A 21231-nucleotide genomic window follows, 5' to 3' on the forward strand; every position below is an offset into this window, starting at 1 on the left:
GCTGCAATCTCTGTGAGGATCCTGACTTTAATGTCAGAATCCACCCAGATGCCTGAACAGCAGCAGGCTCATCCTCTCAGTGCGCTGCCGAGAGCCTGAGCCAGCCACTCCCATACCCTCCACAGCCAGGTGCTCCAGTGAACACTGGAGGGGCGGAGCATAGAGCTGTGACTGACAACTATGCAATAGTTGGGTCATGTGATTGCTCATTTCTCGGTTTTAGAGCTGGAAGGGGATGAGTATTGACTGGTTTTTTTTTTGGTTTTTTTTTTTTTTTTCAAATCCTGCATCTTTAATTTATAAGTTTAGCCCTGTGCATAACACCCCCTCAAACTAATCTGTTAGAAAAACCTAATCTAAGACCAAAATACTCACCTAAACAAATTGGTGGTCATGTTACTCATCAGGTCCCAAGCCTTCTATTTATTTAGGGCCCTTCTTGGGGTGTCGGTTGCTGTGGCAGCGTTCTCATGATTCAGAGAACTGCATTGATGATGCAGAGTGGTGGGAATGGACAGACTACAGTGCCAAATCATCGGTCACCCCCAAAAAAAACATTACATTGACCCAAAGCCATTGGGTGTAGTTAGGGATAATATTGCTGCTAAAGATACTTTGGTGCTTGGTTCTCTTTAGTGGTTTGTAAGAGCATACTTAGATTTTAAAATGGAAAGCAAATTCAATATATGAATTGTGGAGGGTCTGGTCTCTGCCCTTCGGATTTCTATTTGTAAGTGTTTTTGTTTCTGTCCTACCCTAGTAAGTGCTTATGTAAACTTTTTGCTTATCTTGGCAAACAGGCTCTAACCTTGGTAAGTTTATTAAGTACTGGCTTACCAATTCTATTTGTGATGGCTCTTTCCTAAGCATATGGGGAAAAAAGGCAGTGACATCTTTCCCACAATATCACCTGGTTTTCTCTGTTTCATGCTATCAGGTACGTGTACTATACTTTGTAAAAGGGCTTCCGATTACAAGGCTGTACGTTTTTAGGGCTGCACACATCCCAGTAGATATCCTGCATAGCTAAAATGTAAGACAGTGGGCTGCCTTTACACTAAGCGGTTTTTGAAGCGCTTTTGCAATAAAAAAGGCGCAAGAAAAGCTCAAGAAAAATGCATCCCTTTAAATTCAATATGTCTTCACAGTGGTCCGTTGCACATCCCTTGTAGTGTAAAATATCCTGCTTGCTGCATTTATGGTGCATATTTAGTGAGTTAAAAAAAATAAAACAAAAAATAGCACCTCTCCAATAAGGCCTGGTTGACACCAGTGCATTTTTTAGTGCTTTTTGAAGAAAAGCACTACAGTCCATTTTAATATGGTTTCCTATGGGGCACGTTCACATTCTATGCTTTTTTTTTTGAGCTGCTGCGTTTTTTGAAAGGATCAGGCTTTTCTAAACGCAGATCTTCAATTTTTGGTTCAATAGACTTCAATGGAAATGTTACAGAAACCACATGTAGGATGTTTTTGCCGTGTTTTTCATGCATTTTTAATCTGCCCAGCAACAAGTTGGCCAAAAAAAATTCAAAACCACACTGCAAAACAGACAAAACACAAACTGCATTGGTATGAACAAGGCCTGAAATGCATTGAAAACTCAGCAAAAATGCACAGGTGTTGCAGTTTGTCACTTTTCCTATTGGCAAAATACAGATAGTGCTATTTTCGGCCTATACATTTCGGCTGCAGATATATCTGTGCATCCCTAATTTCCACCACCTCCTGTAGTTTTCTGCAAGCAGCCTGTAGTGGGATTGAGATGTACTCCTCTGAACCCCGTTCTTCCCTAAACTGATCATCATTTGATCAAAAGGCTAGGTCTTTGAAAATGAGGCCAGATCTTGACGGAGCATGGAGTAGCATTTTTTCATAGAGACTAAATTTTCTGGCCTTCTACTCCCTTGCAACCGTCTTTCCATTTTTTGCTAACCTTAATACCAATCCTGTACTTTGCTGGGAGGCTGACACCCTTTGCTTGCTGATACTTCCCCATACACACCTAAGGAGTCATGTGGAATACCCAGTATTTCTGGGTGTGAGGGAGTATGCTTCACTCCAGCTTTGGCAAGAATAAATATGTGATCTAATTTATGTTAGAATTTCTCTCTTTACTGTTTTGGGTTTGCTCAGTAAGTCCATGTAATTTCTAATTTACACTTTTAGTTCTGTCCTTCCAAAGTAGATCTGTGTCAGAATTGCTCTGGTGCTGATTCCATTAAAAAAAGACCATTCCAGATTGTTTGAAAAGTGTTGTAGGTAAAAGCATTGTGTAAAAACACTCTGTATTTGTAATGGCACTAATGCTGGTCAGTATTTTTCATTTGTAAAGCAAAGCAGTCACTGTATCCCACCTCATTTCCACCCTTTCTTTTGAAAATGGGCATGGTTAATTTAGTTTTTGCAAATGTATTGATTTTTCTGAATGCCTCTTTTCCCCCACTGGCTCAGTATCGCTCTCTTAAAAAAAAATAAAAAAAAATATATATATATATATATATATATATATATATATCTATATATATATATATCTCTCACAATCTCACATTTTTGTCAATATTTTATTGTATCTTTTCATGTGACAACACTGATGACATGACACTCTTCTACAATGTAAAGTAGTGAGTGTACAGCTTGTATAACAGTGTAAATTTGCTGTCCCCTCAAAATAACTCAACACACAGCCATTAATGTCTAAACTGCTGGCAACAAAAGTGAGTACACCCCTAAGTGAAAATGTCCAAATTGGGCCCAAAGTGTCAATATTTTGTGTGGCCACCATTATTTTCCAGCACTGCCTTAACCCTCTTGGGCATGGAGTTCACCAGAGCTTCACAGGTTGCCAGCGGTTTAGACATTAATGGCTGTGTGTTGAGTTATTTGAGGGGACAGCAAATTTACACTGTTATACAAGCTGTACACTCACTACTTTACATTGTAGCAAAGTGTCGTTTCTTCATTGTTACGTGAAAAGATATAATAAAATATTTATAAAAATGTGAGGGGTGTACTCACTTCTGTGAGATACTGTATATTATCCATTTTTTGTTTTTTTGTTTTATACGGCCAAACGTTTTCTGATCATTAACAATGCAACACTTGCTGCTATCAGACCATATATAATCACTTTTAGAACAGTATGCATGACTGTAGATTATGTAGATTAAAGCAGTGTTAAACCCAAAAGTAAACATTTTATTATATTGCAGCTCACAAATTCTTAGATGGGGTGGCTACATTTGTTTCTGTTAAGTTTTTTTTTCCTCTATTTTCACCAGGTGATCTAGCAAGTAAGTCCATTTTTCAACAGAACACTCTCCTGTAGATATAGCAGTTATGCTGAGATAAACCCAGGGCTGTGTGTTTTTTTTTTTTTTAATTTAAACTACTTGTCCAAGGGACTAAAGCTTCGTTCACACCAATGCAGTTTGCTTTTTGTCCATTTTGCAGTGCTTTTTGCAGATGGTTTTGTGTTTTTCTATACTCACGTTTTTGACCACACTTTGCTTTCAGCCCTTCTGCATTTTTATTCTGCCCAGAAGAGAAAAAAAACTCGCCAAAAACACACTACCATGCATTTCAGCAGATTTTTCTTTTGAACTCGATCACAGCAAAGCATAGCTGTGAACATATTCCATAGGAAGCCTTGTAAAATGGACTGTAGTGCGTTTCTGTCAAAAGCACTAAATGCATTGGTGTGAACAGAACCTAAATTGGAGTCCCAATCTACTTGTCCCTCATGACATTTTACTTGTCCTGATAGACAAAAGATAATTTTAACAGTTCCCTGCCTGTCTCCAGCACCACACCCAGACCTTGCAGGGTGGTTAGTGTCGGGCTCTCAACGCTCAGCAGAAGCTCATCTACTGAGCGAGTAAGAGGAGCCAGCCCCAGTGAAATAAAAAAAAAAAAAAAAAAAAAACTTGATTCCTTCAGGCTACCCTTGCACATGAAAAGCACTTGGGTGCTCAGTACAACAGCATGCTGAGCAGCCAGTTCAATCTCAATGTAGTATGGAAATGTGTATCCCTTGAAGTTTATCCTCTGCAGCAACTGCACATGTACTAAAATTGGGGAAAACAAGCCAAGCTGGAGAAGTATCTGAAGTCACTTAACTTTTTACATGCTGGACTACAACACACACTGGGTGCTACAGCTGCTGTGAAATCTTGTATCTCTGGGGTTCAGCACTGTTAATGACAACGACCCATGCCGGTGTTCCCACTGAGCTGTCACAGTGCTGGAGCTTCTGAATCGCCACCAGAATGTGCCTTGGTTGTAGTCTGGCATGTAAGGTGACTTAGCTAGGCGTTCGGCTTGTTATCCCTGATCCTGGCGTATGTGCAGTTGCTACAGGGGATACAGATCTTCAAAGTTGTCCGTTATCAGGAGTGTGGAAATTTTTAAAAATACTTGTCAAAGGAACTTAATTAGGGTCCCAATCTATTTGTGCAGATTAAAAAAAGAAACTTTTTTTTTTTTTGCCAAGATGGAAAATATATGAAGGGTTGATGTTTTTATTAGGAAGGGCTGCTTTTAGGAATGTCTGGTGCTTTTAATAACGAAATTGGCCTTATGGCGACTTAAACTTTTTTTAATATTTTTTTTAACATTGCTGTTTTTCTCCTCCTCACCTCCCTGCCTGTCTCCAGCACAGCACCCGGGAAATGCAGACGGGAGAGACCTTGCAGTGTGCCAAGTACCGATTGGGTACTCTTCACAAATCTGGCCTTTATGGAGTGGCAAGAAAGCTTTGGAGTGCATAACTAATAGTTGTCTTGTGGACAGATTCTCCCTTCTGAGCTGTGGATCTCTACAGCTCCTCCAAAGTTGCCATGGGCCTCTTGGCTGCTTCTCTGATTAATGATCTCCTTGTCCGTTTAGGGGGACGGCCATGTCATGGTAGGTTTGCAGTTGTGCCATACTCTTTCCATTTTCAGATGATGGATTGAACAGTGCTCTGTGAGATGTTCAAAGCTTGGGATTAACTCTACTTTAAACTTCTCCACAACTTTATCCCTGATGTGCATTTATACGGAGATTAAATTACAGAAAGGTGGACTCTTTATGAATTAGGTGACTTCTGAAGGCAGTTGGTTCCACTAGATTTTAGTTAGGGGTATCAGAGTAAAGGGGGCTGAATACAAATGCACGTCACACTTTTCAGATATTTATTTGTAAAAAATGTTGAATCATTTATTTTCCTTCCACTTCAAAATTATGCGCTACTTTATATCGGTCTATCACATAAAAATCCAAGTAAAATACAATTTGTTTCTGGTTGTAACATGAAAAAATGCTGAACATATACATATATATATATATATATATATATATATATATATATATATATATATATATATATATATATAAAGCACAGCAAGTGCAACGTGAACAGGACTGTAAGCTTGCCACTTTTATTTAGTGACCGTTGCTTTCATTGGTATTCAAAGCGCTTTAAAAAGCATCTCCAATGCCACATTTTGAAGCAAGTGTAAATGAGCCCTAACTGCAGTGTGAGCTGGAGTTTGGCTTCAGTTTGATGCTTTATCTAAATTTGCTAGTCCATATTACACCCCCCTCCCCACACACTGACAATGCTGCTTTTCAAAGGTGCCCCCTGTGCTCTTTCATTGAGCGAGGGCACTCACTCATGGGGTGTGTTACTGACCAGATCACCAGGTGAAAACAGAGGTCCTTCCAGTATGAAGCAAGAGTTGGACAGGCCTAGAACATATGCCACAGATCAGCATCCCCAAAGCCAAAATGAGGATAAGGGGCTGCAGATCCGAAGCCCAATCGGACCAACCTAGCTGGGTGTAATGAAGATGGTGGTTGAACTTGAACTGAGTAAACTTATCAACAGTGCTGATAAGATCTTGGAAACCTCTGCCGCCTCTTCCCAATCCTCTTCCAGCAGCCCCGTAAGCACCACCTTCCACTTACGATGAGCAATATGAAAATGGTTAGTCCTGGCTGCCTGGAGACTGGAATTAGAGGGTAGTGACCAGCTTAGTAATATCCAGGTCTGACAGTAACCTTTCAAGGGGTGATTCTGAAAGTTCGAGGGTCAAAGTTCCAAATTGTACTTGTATAGCATGACGTAGTAGCAAAAATGTATTAAAAAATTTGTTTCATTTTATACTGGGTCTTGAGGTCATTAAAAGATATAAAGCAACTATCAATAAAAACATGTGAGAGATGAGTAATACTAAGACGACTCCAATTTGAGTTAGGGTGACCTAGAAGCTCAGGAATATTAGGGTTGTGCCACAGGGAATTTGTGGGGACACCCCAGGAGATGGGGATAACACCTTGCCCCTCTCTCGCCAGGCCAGCCAGCCAGCATCTATCAGAGAATGGTGGGAGCACCGGGAAACAGACCTAGTATGCATATGTTCTTAAATATACATGTATCCATGTGGCTACAGGGCAGCAAGCACCTCTCTGAACTCGGCTGGTCTGTGTGTACCTCCCTGAACTCAGCTGGTCCCAGTAAAATGGAGTGGCTTGTGAATGCAGCCAGTGACTGTAGACATGGATCATGTGGCTCAAATGGTAATGACTAAATGTTTGAAGGCTATGATCACTTTAAATATTTTTTGGAAAATGTTATTGATTCCATAATTTATTGAAAAGGAACTGGATACAATTTGACATTAAGCTCTGAAGAAAGTGATTATTACAGATTCAGGGGTTTTTGTTTTTTTGGTCACTTACCTACTCTGTGCATTGGTTTTGCACAGAACGGCCCCAATTCTTTTCTTCTTGGATCCCCTGCCTGTGCTCCTGGCTCCTCCCCCTTGACCAGTGACCCTAATAGCAAGACGCTTGCTATTGGGGCACTGGTGTGTACTGGCTATGGAGGCACCGGTGCATGCTTGCTCCTGATCCCCGCTCTTTCCCCATTGGCTCACTAGCTGTGATTGACAGGAGTGGGAGTCATTGGCTCCAGCTCCTTTCTCAGCCAGTTAGGAGAGGGAGACCTGGGGCAGCCAAGGCTCCCATGCATGTCGCTGGATCAAGAGAGGGGGGCCCATGTTAGTAGTGGGGGGGTGCTGTGGGGGTAGCAGCACTCAGGTTTTTTACCTTAATGTATAGAATGCATGAAGGTAAAAAAAAAAACCTTCAGCCTTTACAACCACTTTATTTGTTGGATTCCTGTCCATACTGGATTTTCCTGTAGCTAAATCTGATAGGAAACCTATGAAGCCAGTTTTTCTTCAGGATTGTAACCAAATTAGCGATGGTATAAAAATTTAGAAAGAAGGACCATTTTGTTTTTCTCCGGTAGATTTGCTGAGTTCTAAAGCTCACCTGTTTGAGATGTTATTTAGAAGGTAATATTTGTTCAGGGAAGTGATGGATGATGCTCTCCATTAAGACACCGACAATAAAATAACATTTTTTTTCATATTGGAGGTGACTTCAGAAACTTTTTCTGCAAAACCATGTGTCAGTAATAGGATGGAACGCAGATGAAAACCCAACAAATCTGACTCTGTCTCCATATCAGTATGATGGCAGATTATCTGCTATGGAGGCTTTCGTGATCGGTAAAGAATGACAGTCATTTCTCTTCCTATTCCCAAAGATACTCTGTTCAAGAGATATAAAACTACTGTCTGTAATTTGTTTCGCCTGGAGTTTTTTTAAAAATTGTGGTTCTCAAAAACCAAAGCAGTTGGCACCAATTAATTTGCCATACTCCCCTTTTGTATAGTTTCAGTGCTATGGTTCTTTACCAAAAGCTTGGAAGAGATTGCCACTTTTAGCCCACATTCAAACATAAATACTGAGTGTAGCCAAACAATTGTACATTTGTTCACATGACTTGTAGTACAGGAGCAGACTTGCATGTTTTTCACTCCAGTTAAACTCTATACAACATAATGTGCGATTCTGTCTCAAAGGTTAACCTCTTTGCTATTGATGGAAGAATGCTTTCAACGTTTACTTCATCTAAAAGTTACATTTTTTATTTATTTTTTTGTATGCAGAAGGTAACTGCCAAAATTCTTTTCTCTGATGATATATCTGCATTGAGCTCACTGTGCATACCAGCTGAGTCCCACTGCCCTTTGAAGTACTGTAGCTCTCAACTTACTATTTTATTGCCAGTCCCAAAACTGACGTGCCAGCAGTTGAAGTTGTTTTACTTTAGTGGGTGGTCATTCTTTCAGGAATAATCAAAATGTTGTCCAGCTGATCTCATATAAGAGTGCTTTTAACTTGTAAGCATGTCAGCTGATATCACTTGTTGCTGGCCCTTTGACATGTAATACCAGTCCAGTTGAAATGGGTATTTCATGGGCAAAGTATTTGTAATTCTGCTCATTTAGTCTTGTGATCCACGTCTGTGCAACACTGCACATCCAGAAAGGTCACTTTACTTCAGGGTCGCTTTTTGTTCTTTATGCAGACATTATTATGTTGGTTGTCCACCGAGCAGGCTGGAGACAGTGGTGATATAGAAAATTACAAAGTTCAAATTTGGCTGAACAGCATTACAAATATATTAGGAGCTAAAGTAGCAAATGTTTTCATTGTATTCAGCTACTTGATAGAATTTCTGCTTTTAAACAAACACTAACCACATCCCCCGCCACCCTATAGCAGATATACTGCTACAGGGCAGCAGGGGTGCGCAAAATCGCGTGTGTGTGTATATATGTATGTGTGTATAATATATCTATCTATCTTTTTTTATTTTTTGCGTTTTTCGGGTGGGGGCTTGCGCAATCCCTACCCGTGCCGCCATTCGCAGCCGCAGCTGTTTCTCACCGGGTCCTGGTGATTACCGAGGATCTCCAACAGGGAGGAGGGCTGCTTTGTTTACTAATAGTCGTCGTCCTTGTTGGCTTGGGCACAGCACAGGTATCCAGAGCAGTGTGATTACAGTAAAGCCCACACATACACTGCCCCCAGTAAAACACTCCCAGCACAGTTAACCTTTTGATCACCCCTCATGTTAACCCCTTCCTGCTCAGTGCCATTAGTACAGTGTCAGTGTATTTATTTAGTTTTTTGCACTGATCGCTCTATTGGTGTCACTGGGGATGTCCGTAACACCAAGTAAGTTCCCCCCAGTGTCAGAATGCCCGCCGCAGTCCCGCTATAAGTCGCTGATCACCGCCATTGTTGGTGAAAAAAAAATTCCAGTATCTATATCGCCATTTGTAAACGCTATAACTTTCTTGTAAACCAATGAATTTACACATGTTGTGATTTTTTTTTAATTATTATTTATTTATTTTTTTGCAAAGACGTAGCACAATACATTTTGGCCTAAACTTATGGCGAAATTAGATTTTAAAAAATTTTTTTTATTGGGCATGTTTAACCACTTGCCGACCACAGATAGCCAAATTCACCGTGGCCGGCCAGGTCTGGGGGCGCGCACCAAGTGATCTCGCTGATCACATGTTGTAAAAGGCCAGATCACTGGCAATTGTCAGAGGACTGATTGGCACCGATCATAAGGGCACTGATGATCCGTGCAGTCAGTGCCACCCGGCAGTGCTTCCTATCAGTGCATGCTCCTCAATGCACAACAGTGGAGAAAAATGACCTGTTTGCAAAATTTTATAATAGAAACAAAGAAAAACTTATAGCGCAAAAAATAAAACAGCAAGTACATACCACCAAAAGAAAGCTCTTTGTGTGAAAAAAATGATAAAAATTTTCATATGGGTGCAGTGTTGCATGACTGCACAATTGTCATTCAAAGTGCGACAGTGCTGAAAATTGACCTGGGCACGAAGGGGGTATGAGTGGCCGGTAGGCAAATGGTTAATAGCAAAAAGTCAAAAATATTTTTTTTTTCCTCAATTGTCGTCGTGGTTTTTTTTTTAATAGTGCAAAAAATAAAAACTGCACATGCGATCAAATATCACCGAAATAGAGCTCAATTTGTGGGGATAAAAAGGACATAAATTTCATTTGGGTGCAGCGTTGCATGACCGCACAATTGTCAGTTAAAGTAACGCAGCGCCGTAACGCAAAAAATGACCTGCTCAGGAAGGGGGGTAAATCCTCTGGAGGGCAAGTGGTTAAGTAGTTGATCAGTGGAATATCTTTTATCCTAACTGATCACTGCTGTTATATGCAGTTGCATAGAACGTGTGGCTAAAATAAAACCATTTTAGCTTGAGAGCATAGGTCACTGCTACTAAAATATCCAGGACTTGGGTGCCAAAATTCCTATGGACACTTGGTACACACTGAGGAAGTAAATCTAAGCCTCTCAAACATAGTTCAGTTACTGTATTGTAGACCTTGGGAGGTAAAAATTCTATCTTGTTATGCAGCCAGAAACAGGATCATAATACTTTTTGTATTTTCAAACTTGAATGGTTTAAAGAATTGCAAATGAGGATTTAATTGTGGTTACATCTACTTTTTTAAAGTTTTAAACTCCTTTTTAAAAGACATTTGTTTTTAAATGGATGCAGGTTTGCACCCGGCCCTTATGTATTTAGACAAATTTATAGTTTGCAATTAATGTATTTTCTGTTTGTAATAAAAAATAAAATCTTTATTTCACAAATAAGGGTTAATACAGTTTTCATGGGACATTCTAGACAACAATGCCTGTTTATTTTGACAGTCTTGCCCTAATATAAAATCTCTGTTTGCGATTGAATTAATTTGCAGAGCGCACTGGCATAGTTTGCTATAATCGCATTAAAATATAAAAGATACGTACACATCCCAACAAAAAATAAATGCATTTTTTTTTTTTTTTTTTTGCAGGTAAAGAAAATGTGCATTTATTTTTTGTTATTGGAGCATGTAAAGCATTGCACCAGCGATCAGCAGGTCGCTGATGCCATGCAGGTCTCCTGCAGACCTGTCAGTGCATCTGCTTCTTCGTACCTCGTACGGAGAAGCCAATACTTACTGAAAAGAAGACTCCTTTAACTATTACATCGCTGTGGTAGTTCATTGAGAGCTACAAGCTGGCAGCCGCAAAGGCTGCTGGGACTTGTAATTGTCTCATTCACAGAACACTGCAAGGCCGTGAGACGATCCCCTGCTAGCTGTCATAGTGGGGACCGGTCTGTTCATAGTGTATTGCACCATCCTGAATATGGGTGAAACATGTTACGAAAGGTGAACTTATCCTTTAATTTTTAACTCTGAGGCTGCAGAGATGGAGAATGAGGGCTGTCCTCAATCTTCTTTATCTTTTTTAAAAGCGTGATGTCAAGGGTCTGTTTAGGCCCCAAAGCCCTCCAACAGGGCTGCTAAAAAAATTGTAATAAGTGTGTAAACAATTAAAATAATAAACTATTGACACTGTCCACTCTCCTACTGACTGACACTGTCCATTTTTAAAGTAGACTAAGTTTATAGGTAGAAGTCCTTGTTAGTTAATTTTCAAAGAGGTGGAGGTCTAACTGAACAACATGAAATATTAAGTTTTGCCTACCCCCTGGTTTACAGGCTATGCAGAAGATAAAACCTGAACAAAGAGTTGGGAAAAACTATTTCTAACAGCGAACTGTTTTTATTTAGTGGTCCAGGTATTCTTTTTTGTGAGAATAGTTCAACTGTCATGCAGATTCAGCAAGGGGACTATGGACAGATCACCTGCTGAATCAGAGCAGTATTGGATTTCACTTTGTGAAATAATGTCAGCTCAGTTTGTTTCCAGAGCCTGATGGGCCCATGTTAGGTCTATGGGCAGCTGGATGTAACTGATGTTCCTGAACACCTTTTTATACCTCAGTTCAGTTTAATTTTTGTCCAAAACAATTGAAAATGTGGGGGGGGGGGTTTTCCCTTCATAATCTTGGATCGACTTGAAGGTAGTCAGGTTTAAATTGCTGCACATACAATCATATTTGACTGTTGAACATTGAAGAATTCTGTATTTAGTAAAAAGTGAAGTGCTTAGAACCGTGGACATCAACCTATGAACTAAAGGGGGCTTCAAATGCATCCGGGACATCACCAAAGGGATGTACATAATGTTCAATAATGCTTGAAGAGGACTGTGAGAAACTGCAGACTTAATACAGAAATGAGGGTCAGAGTGTAAACATGCTACAATCTTGGCTGGGAATATGCTGCATAAAACCATATGAAACTAAGAATATGTTACTGAGGCTAGTTGAGATCTGTGCTATTACCCTAACCGTGTCCTACTATTGAGTGTCCCATCCCATACCAAGGGACTGCAGGTTGGGCACCAGGGGTTAAGCAGCTGTGTGTTTGTTGTTTTTTGGGGGGGGGGGGGTGTTTTTGGTTTTTTTTTTGTTTTTTTTTGCTTCTTACCTTGTGACAGTATCCATATATTTTAGAAAGCCTTCAATTGTAAATTGTGGAACAAATGAATACCCCTAAAGTGTATTCCTACTCAAACTTTCAGAAAAGGGTTAGAATTTCTCTAAAAGCCAGCATGGATCATAATGCAGCCATTTCAGCAGGGACAGGCTGAATTTTGATCCACATATGGACAGCGTGGTTGTACACACAGGGTGGTTGATCTACCAATCAATGTCTTTGCAGCAGCCCTGTTGGAAGATGTTTTCTCTTATCAGTGCCGTTGACTATAGCTGACAGCGCTGATCAGTGTATTCGGTCGACAGGGAAGTCTCCCTGCTGTCAGAATACAATAGCTCAGTGGTTACCATTCCCCCATCCACCTCAAATGTGTGGTTGGGGGAATAAAGTGTGTTGGTTTGTGATTGCTCTGATTGGAATTTTCACTTTCTTTCCTGGTGATGTTGGTTTTACCAGATAGAAATTGATGGAAAACTTGCAGCAGGAATGCCGAGCGTGCTTCTAGTTTCTCTTTACCAAACTGTAAAATGTATTTGTGTAGCTGTTGGCCATTTCCGATCATGTTACGTTTTTGGTGAGGCACTTGTCAAAAAAAACGGGAAATGAGGGTATATCTTTTTAAGAAGGCTCCAAACCGCAGTAAATCCCGGCAGCTAATCTAACACTTACCTTCTCTATCTAAAGTGGTTCAGATTTTGTCTTTACTGCTTACACTGCCTGGGGGAGGCCCCTTAACATATCACCTCTTAGGCATAAAATGTACTTGTTAAAAAAATAAGTATATATTTGCCTCTCACATCATTTAGCATAGCTGGGGAGGCATTGCCATTATTAGAATATTCTTGGAACATCAGGCAGAAGATCCTTCAGTCCATTGCAAGAGTGTCTTCTGTTGAGGTTTCTGCTGCTGTTCAGTGTCTAGCTGGAAGGAATGTGATGTTATATGTTCCTAGGCTCTTTGGGTGGAAGAGGTGAACCAAGTATAAACCCTAACTTGTTTTTTATTTACAGGTACATTTTATACCTACTTATAGTAGGTTATTTGTAGAGGTGGAGACAGGACAGTCAGTGTAAGAAGGCCTTGCATTTTACTTTAAGATTCGCTTTAACTGCGTAGACTTGGTGGTGCCAGGCAGTGCTAACAATGGCAAGGAAGGTGCCAAGAGATGTGTTGCACTAGACCTAGTACTGCTTCCAGAAGTAGTGCAGTGGCAGCCTCCATCACAAGTTTACTTAACAGAGCTGAAGCCAGTGCTCACACATAGGCCTGAGTTCTTGGTGCATGGAAATCTTTAACCATGTCCCCTTAATGTGAAGTTGTTTCTGTACAGGTTTCAACTTTTTTTAGAAGTAGATAGAGCTTTTTGAATTGGTGTTTGCATGTCTTCCCTGCTTGCCTCAATGCTGCTATCATACAGCCTTCAATGCAGCTCTGTATCCCTCCCAGACACAGCAAATCCCCAAGGACACCATCTCTTCCAACAGCTCTGAAACCTTCTCAGCCAGATTGTCACCGAAGGCAGATCAAATTGTTCATTTTATTCATTCAGTTTTGTATCATTGCAGGAAACTGTCAATACTCAAGAAGAAGAAAAAACTGAGACTTGTCAGGAGATTGTAAACCCTGAGCACTACATTAAGCATCCACTACAGAACAGGTAGGCATTACATTTGCACAGCTTATTTTAAACTGATAAACGCTAAGGTGAGCATTTTTGCAGGGGAACGAAGCCAATCAATTTAACGGCTTCCCAAAACTGAAATATTCAAGACTTGCTCAATTAAACACTTAGATGCTTGTGTTCTCAGCCAAACTGTCAAGCCATCAAATTGCTGGGGTTTTAACTGATCATGTGCAGCATCATGGCCACTGCAGACCAAACAGGGTAAGATGGCAGCTTCCTTGGCTGTAAAGGATAGGAGGGTTTAACGTATAACTAAACTTCTTCCTTCTTTATTTTTCTTTTTTTTGCTATGAATTGAAACACCTGATAGTGTTTGATGCATGTGACTTCATTTGGGATATCCACCCTTTCGATTTTCCTATTTTTCCATTATTGATATTAAAAAAAAAAAAAAATCTCAAACTTTGGGCTACCCCCAAAAGCTTAACTTTTTGAAAGGGGATGCTAGTTTTGGTTACCCTGGAGGCCCCAAGAGATTCCCTTGGTATGCAGGGATTTCATCTCCTTTCCTGTTTTGGCCATGGGACAGGAATGAAAGGTAAATCTCCCAAATGGGGAAAAAAACAGACCGGGGTTATAATCCTTCCTTATGCTTTATCATGTGCCCATTTATTTAAACTGGGGTCACATTATACTAGTGTTTGGGTTGTTTTTTTGTCAGTAGTGGAACAGAATGGTGGCTATACACTGTACAAAATTCTATTGATTGTCTTAAAAGTATTGGGTGAAAAATGAGCCAAAAAAATCGATTGAAGAATTTGAAAAACTTCTATTGAATGAGTGAAATTTGAAAGGTGGGTGGGTTTCACATGCTGTAAAATTCGTTCAGACATCCAGGATGTTGCACCTGGGTGTTTTTTGTTTTTTTTTGGGGGGGGGGGGGTTACTTTTTTGTTTGAGAATACTGATGCCCTGCTCTCTTTTGCAAGTTCTGGGTTTAGTGTTTTATTTTAAATTGGACCACAAAATAATCAAACTTGGTATGGTCATAATTGTTGCAGATGGGCCTTGTGGTTCTTCAAAAATGACAAAAGCAAAACCTGGCAAGCCAACCTTCGATTAATTTCAAAGTTTGACACCGTTGAAGATTTTTGGGCGTAAGTATCCGTATTTATGTTGTCTTTTTTCAAATATGTTTATGTACACACTATATATGCATTTAAATGTTCTTTATGTAGGAACAAGTTAAAACACACACCACACAGTTAACCCTTTGATCGCCTTTCAGATGATAACCCCTTCCTGCCCAGTGTCATTAATACAGTGTCAATGCTGTTTTTGTAGGAGTGATCACTGTATTAGAGTCCCGCTATGAGTCGCTGATCGCCACCATTGCTAGTATAATAAAATAAATTCCAGTATATATACCGCCGTTTGTAGACTTTTTTTGTTTATGTAAACATACTTGTGACAGCATTAAGCACGTGACCGGTACTCTTTATGGATGGATCTGGGGTAAATAAGACCCTAAATTCCTCTTCTACACTTAAGAGCATTGAAAACACCAAGATCAGTATTTTTAAATTATTTGTTGTTTTGGTTTTTTTAAATTACGCAATTATGTTATGCATAAACCGGTAGTGATGTCAGATTGCCGCTTCCAGATTACTTGAGCTGTTTTTGAAAACAATCAAGCAGCTTGTTAGCTGCTTCAATTGCTTTTACAACAGAGCCAACTGCCGGCTCTAAAAAAAGAAAAAAAAAAAAAAAAAACTGGGATGAAGCTGCAGGCATCATCCCAGTATAAATGCTTGAAGTCCAGCAACATTCGAGTACATTGCTGGTCTGCAAGTGTTTTAAAATATTTTTTTTTCTAGTACGAGACACATCTGAGGTTATCTAAAAGGTTTTTTTTTTTTTTGTTTTTTGTTTTTTTTTTCCTCTAGGCTTTATAATCATATCCAGTTGTCTAGTAACCTAATGTCAGGTTGTGACTACTCACTTTTTAAGGTAAGTGCTTTATCTTTTTGTCCTAACATTTGTAAAAATTTGTATCATATTTATGAACAACTGTATTTTAACAGGATGGTATTGAACCCATGTGGGAAGATGAAAAAAATAAGCGTGGGGGAAGATGGCTAATTACACTTAATAAGCAGCAAAGGAGGAATGACCTTGACCGCTTTTGGTTAGAAACGGTAGGTTTCTTGATTTTTGTTCATTTGTTATGGGGTTTTCCTTGAATGATGGTAATCTACAGTTGTATTTTCTGTAATTGTTTTTGTGACTCTTTCATATTGGGCAATTTACCAAACCATTCCCAAACTATAGCATATATTTCAGCATCTTCTCGCAGTTGCACTTTCAAATTGTTTTTCAATTCAGACTTAATCTGTGATCACTTTAAGCTAAAAGAAATTGCCACTTGCACTGTAAAGCTGGCATTTGCAAAACCCGGGGAGCACGGTTATGCATACAGTAACTTCATTTTCTGAATTTGGAACTGTGGCACACTCCATCCTACATTTTACTGTGGGAAGAAAGAAAAAGAAAATTTGCGTTTTTAAAAACCACTGTGCCAAAAACCGTTTGAAAGAAAAACTGCAAAACTCGCCATTTTATTTTCTAGGGCCTCTGCTAAATATATATTTAGGGGTTCTAAGTAATTTTCTAGCAAAAAATATTTATTTCTAGATGTAAGCAAAAAGTGTCAAAAAGGCCTGATGTTAAAGGGCTTAAAGACCAGTAGGGAGAGGTTCCATTTTGTATTTGCATAAATGAGCCTCCTGGATTTTGGTGGTTAGCTTGTTTTTATAATTTAAATTGGTTGATTTTGTCATAAAAGCTTTTAATTCTTTACCTATTGTTACCTACGCTTAATCTGTTCTGTCTGCAGAGTATTTGTGCAAATACAACAGTAACCTTTTCTCCCATCATTGTCATTTTTTGCATTATTGAATCTACTTTTAAGTGCTTGATATCTACTTTCTTGAAAATTGCTCTCACTGAATGGAGGACTAAGAAAGTAATTCCAGAGAAGTTATTTGGATTTTACTGATACTATCCTCCTAAAGCAAATGGTAGAAGAACAGGTCTGGCTGCAAGACGTTTGAAGGACCTACTTATTCTATCAACACTTTCAATATCTGCAGATGGTTCAACCTGTAGGGTATACCCATTCCTACCAGAATGGTTTGGATTCAAGGTTGTAGCCAACACCATTATTCTAATGACTCCATATATGTGCATGCAGAAATGATGCTTGTGACATCCATGTCTTCAATATTGTTGGAAATAGACAATTTACAGTGTGCTTTAACGTTTTAAGTTATGTATGTCCTTTATGAACTGTAGGGTAAACATGGGATTAAAGGATCCATCCAAAGCTAAATTTTCAGCTTTTGGTCAGTTAAAGTGGTTGTAAAGTCACTTAGGTTAGTTACTCGTATCCTTTCTGCAGTATGTGAGGTTTTTTTTGTTTTAATTATTACTCTAAATGCTATATTTCACAGCACCGCTGTGCGATCATGTGATCTCCCTCCGCTCTCCTTCCCTGATCTAAAGAGTGGCGGGAGGGGAGATTCCCTAGCAGAGGGAGATCATGCGATCGCACAGCAGCTGTGTGAAACAAGTTATTTGGCGTCATAATTCTTTTTTTTTTTTTTTTTTTTTTTTTTTTAAATCACATACTGCACTGTATATCTTCGTACCGCAGAGCGGATACAAGTAACTAAAGTAAGATAGGTTCTCACACACTAGGAACTGGCAGGGAGGGACTTTGTACACAGTAGAATGGTGGAGGCACATAAACTGACCACAGTATCGTGAATCGGCAGCCTTGATTGCCACGGTCAGCAGTCACAGAAGGACGCAAGATCATCCCAAGTATTTTAGAAAATATAATGGGACAAATGACACTGCAGAAGTACTATGCTGGTTCTCATGCTTTAAAGGAACAGGAAGGTTTTTTTTGGGGGGGGGGGGGGTACCAGAATGTAGAGAAACTGGTGGGTCTGCTCTGGGCAGTGTCTGTCTAGTGTGCTGTAAGAAATATTTGCTGGTTCTCATGCTTTAAAGGAACAGGAAGGTTTTTTTTGGGGGGGGGGGGGTACCAGAATGTAGAGAAACTGGTGGGTCTGCTCTGGGCAGTGTCTGTCTAGTGTGCTGTAAGAAATATTTGCTGACCGCTTGTGATTTGGCTACTTTTTGCTGATTTTTGTTATCCATGGTTTCTTTTATCCATGAGTTTTCTTTATGGCATCTTTAAGACACAATATGGATGAGAGAGGAGTTTTTAATGCATTATTTAAAATTCTTGATTTACCTTTTCAGCTCATGTGCCTTATTGGAGAGTCGTTTGATGACTACAGTGATGATGTATGTGGAGCTGTTGTAAATGTTAGAGCAAAAGGAGACAAAATAGCAATCTGGACTACTGAATGTGAAAACAGAGAAGCAGTCACACATATAGGGTAAGTTGTATTACCATTTTACTAAATTATGTATGGAAAGCACCAACAGCTGATCAAGTTTGGACACTTAGAATAGTTTGCAGTGTGTTCATGATTTACTGGTAACAATATGTTCATAAATTGTATTTTTTTTTTTTTGTTCCATAAGTCTGATTTTAATGTAATGATTATGAAATCTGTACATCTTTGCCTTTTTATTATAGTTAATAAAATGTTGGATTTAGTGACTTTTACAGCCGCTGACATTGGCACTTTGTCAGCTGCTTCAATATTTTTAAAAGCTTGCTTGTTGTGTTACTTGTGCTGAACACAAGATCATCACTGCAGGTTTCCTTTTTGAGGGTGGCTACTTTTACCTTTCTTTTGCCTGTGAGCGAACTGTCCCTGCCTGTGTGCATAAGCACATACACACAGCCCCAAAACCTAGGGAATGCAAGCCATTCCCCCCCCGCTCCTCGCATATCCAGGCTTATTGATTGTCAGCAGCTCGATACTCTATCCCTTGTAACTGGCCCCATGTGAATTACTCAGTGTGCATCTCTTCCTGATAGGAAGTTTGGGAAAGCAGCACTGGGATCATGGCACAGTCGTACCAGTAAATTATTCAGAGAAGTTTATTTGGTTCATCAAAATGTTTTGACCTAAAAAATCTGAGGAGAAAAAAATTACTGTTTTTTAACAACTTGTTTTACTGTAGACTTTGAAAGTGCAAGCTTCATTACCATTCTCATTTACAGATTTAAACAGTCAGCAGTGGTCATACCAATATTTAGAATATTTAGCTTAAAACTGGTTGATTTTTGTTTGGTTTTTTTTTTTTTTTGCATATCTCTGCATTATATTATGTTTTACGGGAAAAACTTGGTTATAAAGAAAATTGTAGGTTAGCTGTGTTGAACAAATGACCCTTTAAATTTAAATGACATATATGTTTTTTGTCTTTTTTTTTTTTTTTTTTTTTTTTTTTCCTTTCTTTTTCCAGGAGGGTTTACAAGGAAAGATTAGGACTTCCTGCAAAAGTAGTGATTGGATATCAGTCCCATGCAGATACGGCTACTAAGAGCGGCTCCACCACCAAGAATAGATTTGTTGTTTAAGAAGACGCCTTCTGAGTATTTTTTTCATAGGAGACTGCGTCAAGCAATCGCGACTTGGGAGCTGTACCAAAGCCTCTACAAAAGCAGAGTGGACTGCATTCAGATTTGATTTCCACCTCAATATTGCTAAGAATTGTGAAAAGTCATTCGCCTTTTTGTCTTGTGCTAATGTTCAAATTCCCTCACTTTTTTTTTTCTAACTTTATTTTTTTTTTGGTAAGATTAAGTTATCCAATCATAACATTTCAACACCCTTCCTCCCAGTATCCACAGTGGTTGCCCAGGTTATCTCTGTAATAGTTTTTTTTTTTTGGGTTAACTACTATTACAGAATTATTTATCCAAAATGTGCGCTTGCATAACCCACCTTGAAATCTCTACATTTTGCATTGTATGCAGTTACAATAGTTTGCTGATCTTGCAAGGCGGAGGATTAAAATGCATTCAAACTTCTCTAGCGATTCATGGTTTGTTTTTATTTTTTTTTTCCTTATTTTAACAGCATTGTTCTGGCTGTATTTTGTGCTGATGTTGGCTGCTAGGTTTAATTTATTTGTTTCCCTCCTTGATAACATTAGTAATCTGATTTAATTTTTTTTTAGCTCATGTAACATTGGTGATGGATCTGGGAAAAGAAAACAAAATGGGTTGAATAAAAGTGTTATTTTGTGTGTTTAGAAACATTCTTTACATTTTTTTTTTTTCTATTTTTTTTTTTTTTGTATGCCATTATAAAGCTTTGCTGCAAGTTTATGCATTTCAGTAGAATCGGTGACCTGTTTCTGTGATTTTTCTTAAGCATAATTGTTTTTTTTTTTTTTGTTTTTGTTTTTTAATGTACACCATAATGACATTCCTTACTAGAAATAGTATGTCTTTTTGTTTTTTGTTTTTTTGCTTTTTTGCTTTTTTTTTTAATATCCTATGGTGCATTTTAACACTTTGTATTAGATTATTTTTTGCTTTGGTTATAAAAAAACAAAATGGCTCAAGTAGCAAAGCAGTCACCGTTCATAAGACAGTGTACAAAACTGTAAATAAAACGTGTACAGTGAATTGTCTTTTAGACAACTAGATTTGTCTTTTTTATTTTATTTTTTTCCAAACACCTTACCTGTGGGAAACTGTATCTGCTCCCTTCAGTTTGCAACAGTGTGCATCTATTGAATCTACTGCCCTACATACTGATGACTTCAGACTGGTTAGACTTTTTTTTTTTTTTTTTCATTTTTATTACTTGCAATTACACTAATTGCTATTTTTGTATTTTATAGTTGGATACATTTTATGTGGCATGCAAAATTCCAGCTTGTGTTGTGTTTTATGGCAATGCCTTAAAATGCCATTATTTTGGCCTTCATGCATGAAAGTTGCAGATCTTGAAACCAGTTTTCAGAACACAGTGCTGTTTTTAATATGCTCCCACAGATGAAATGGATGCATTATACTTAATTTCTCTCAGTATTTAAATGCATAGTATTGTTGCTCTTCTACCACAGATAAGGTTTTCTTGAACTGTTAGGTTACATTCAAAAGTTCATAGTATTGGTGCTCAAAGTGCATTGTTAAGCATCTGCTGGTCCCCCAACAATACAAGCCCCATGCCATTCCTTCCATAGTCCAGCAGTTGCAGTAGGTACACATGGATGTACTGTTTTGAAATATGTTGGACAAAGTATGATTTGTTTATGCTAAAACGTTGAGTGCTGGATTGTACATTTACCCCATCCTTACTTTGCTTGG

At 38.8% G+C, this 21231-nt stretch overlaps 1 protein-coding gene and 1 non-coding gene across 2 annotated transcripts in view; both read left to right on the top strand.

Moving 5' to 3' along the window:
* The window catches only part of EIF4E (eukaryotic translation initiation factor 4E), a 32307-nt gene extending 12366 nt beyond the window's left edge, over positions 1 to 19941 (top strand). Inside the window, exons 2-7 of the mRNA XM_089680580.1 lie at positions 13861 to 13952; positions 14981 to 15076; positions 15866 to 15929; positions 16004 to 16117; positions 18252 to 18391; positions 19374 to 19941. Coding sequence (XP_089536706.1) covers positions 13861 to 13952; positions 14981 to 15076; positions 15866 to 15929; positions 16004 to 16117; positions 18252 to 18391; positions 19374 to 19488 — 621 coding nt within the window. The 3' untranslated portion in view covers positions 19489 to 19941. The remainder of the gene's footprint in view (positions 1 to 13860; positions 13953 to 14980; positions 15077 to 15865; positions 15930 to 16003; positions 16118 to 18251; positions 18392 to 19373) is intronic.
* Positions 16929 to 17058, top strand: LOC149459889 (small Cajal body-specific RNA 15). Its single transcript, XR_016313195.1, has one exon.
* Positions 19942 to 21231: the final 1290 nt, after the last annotated feature.

The sequence above is a fragment of the Staurois parvus genome, unplaced genomic scaffold (assembly GCF_062004578.1).
Source record: "Staurois parvus isolate SC_StPar_1 unplaced genomic scaffold, SC_StPar_1.0 ptg000244l, whole genome shotgun sequence".
Lineage (NCBI taxonomy): Eukaryota > Metazoa > Chordata > Amphibia > Anura > Ranidae > Staurois > Staurois parvus.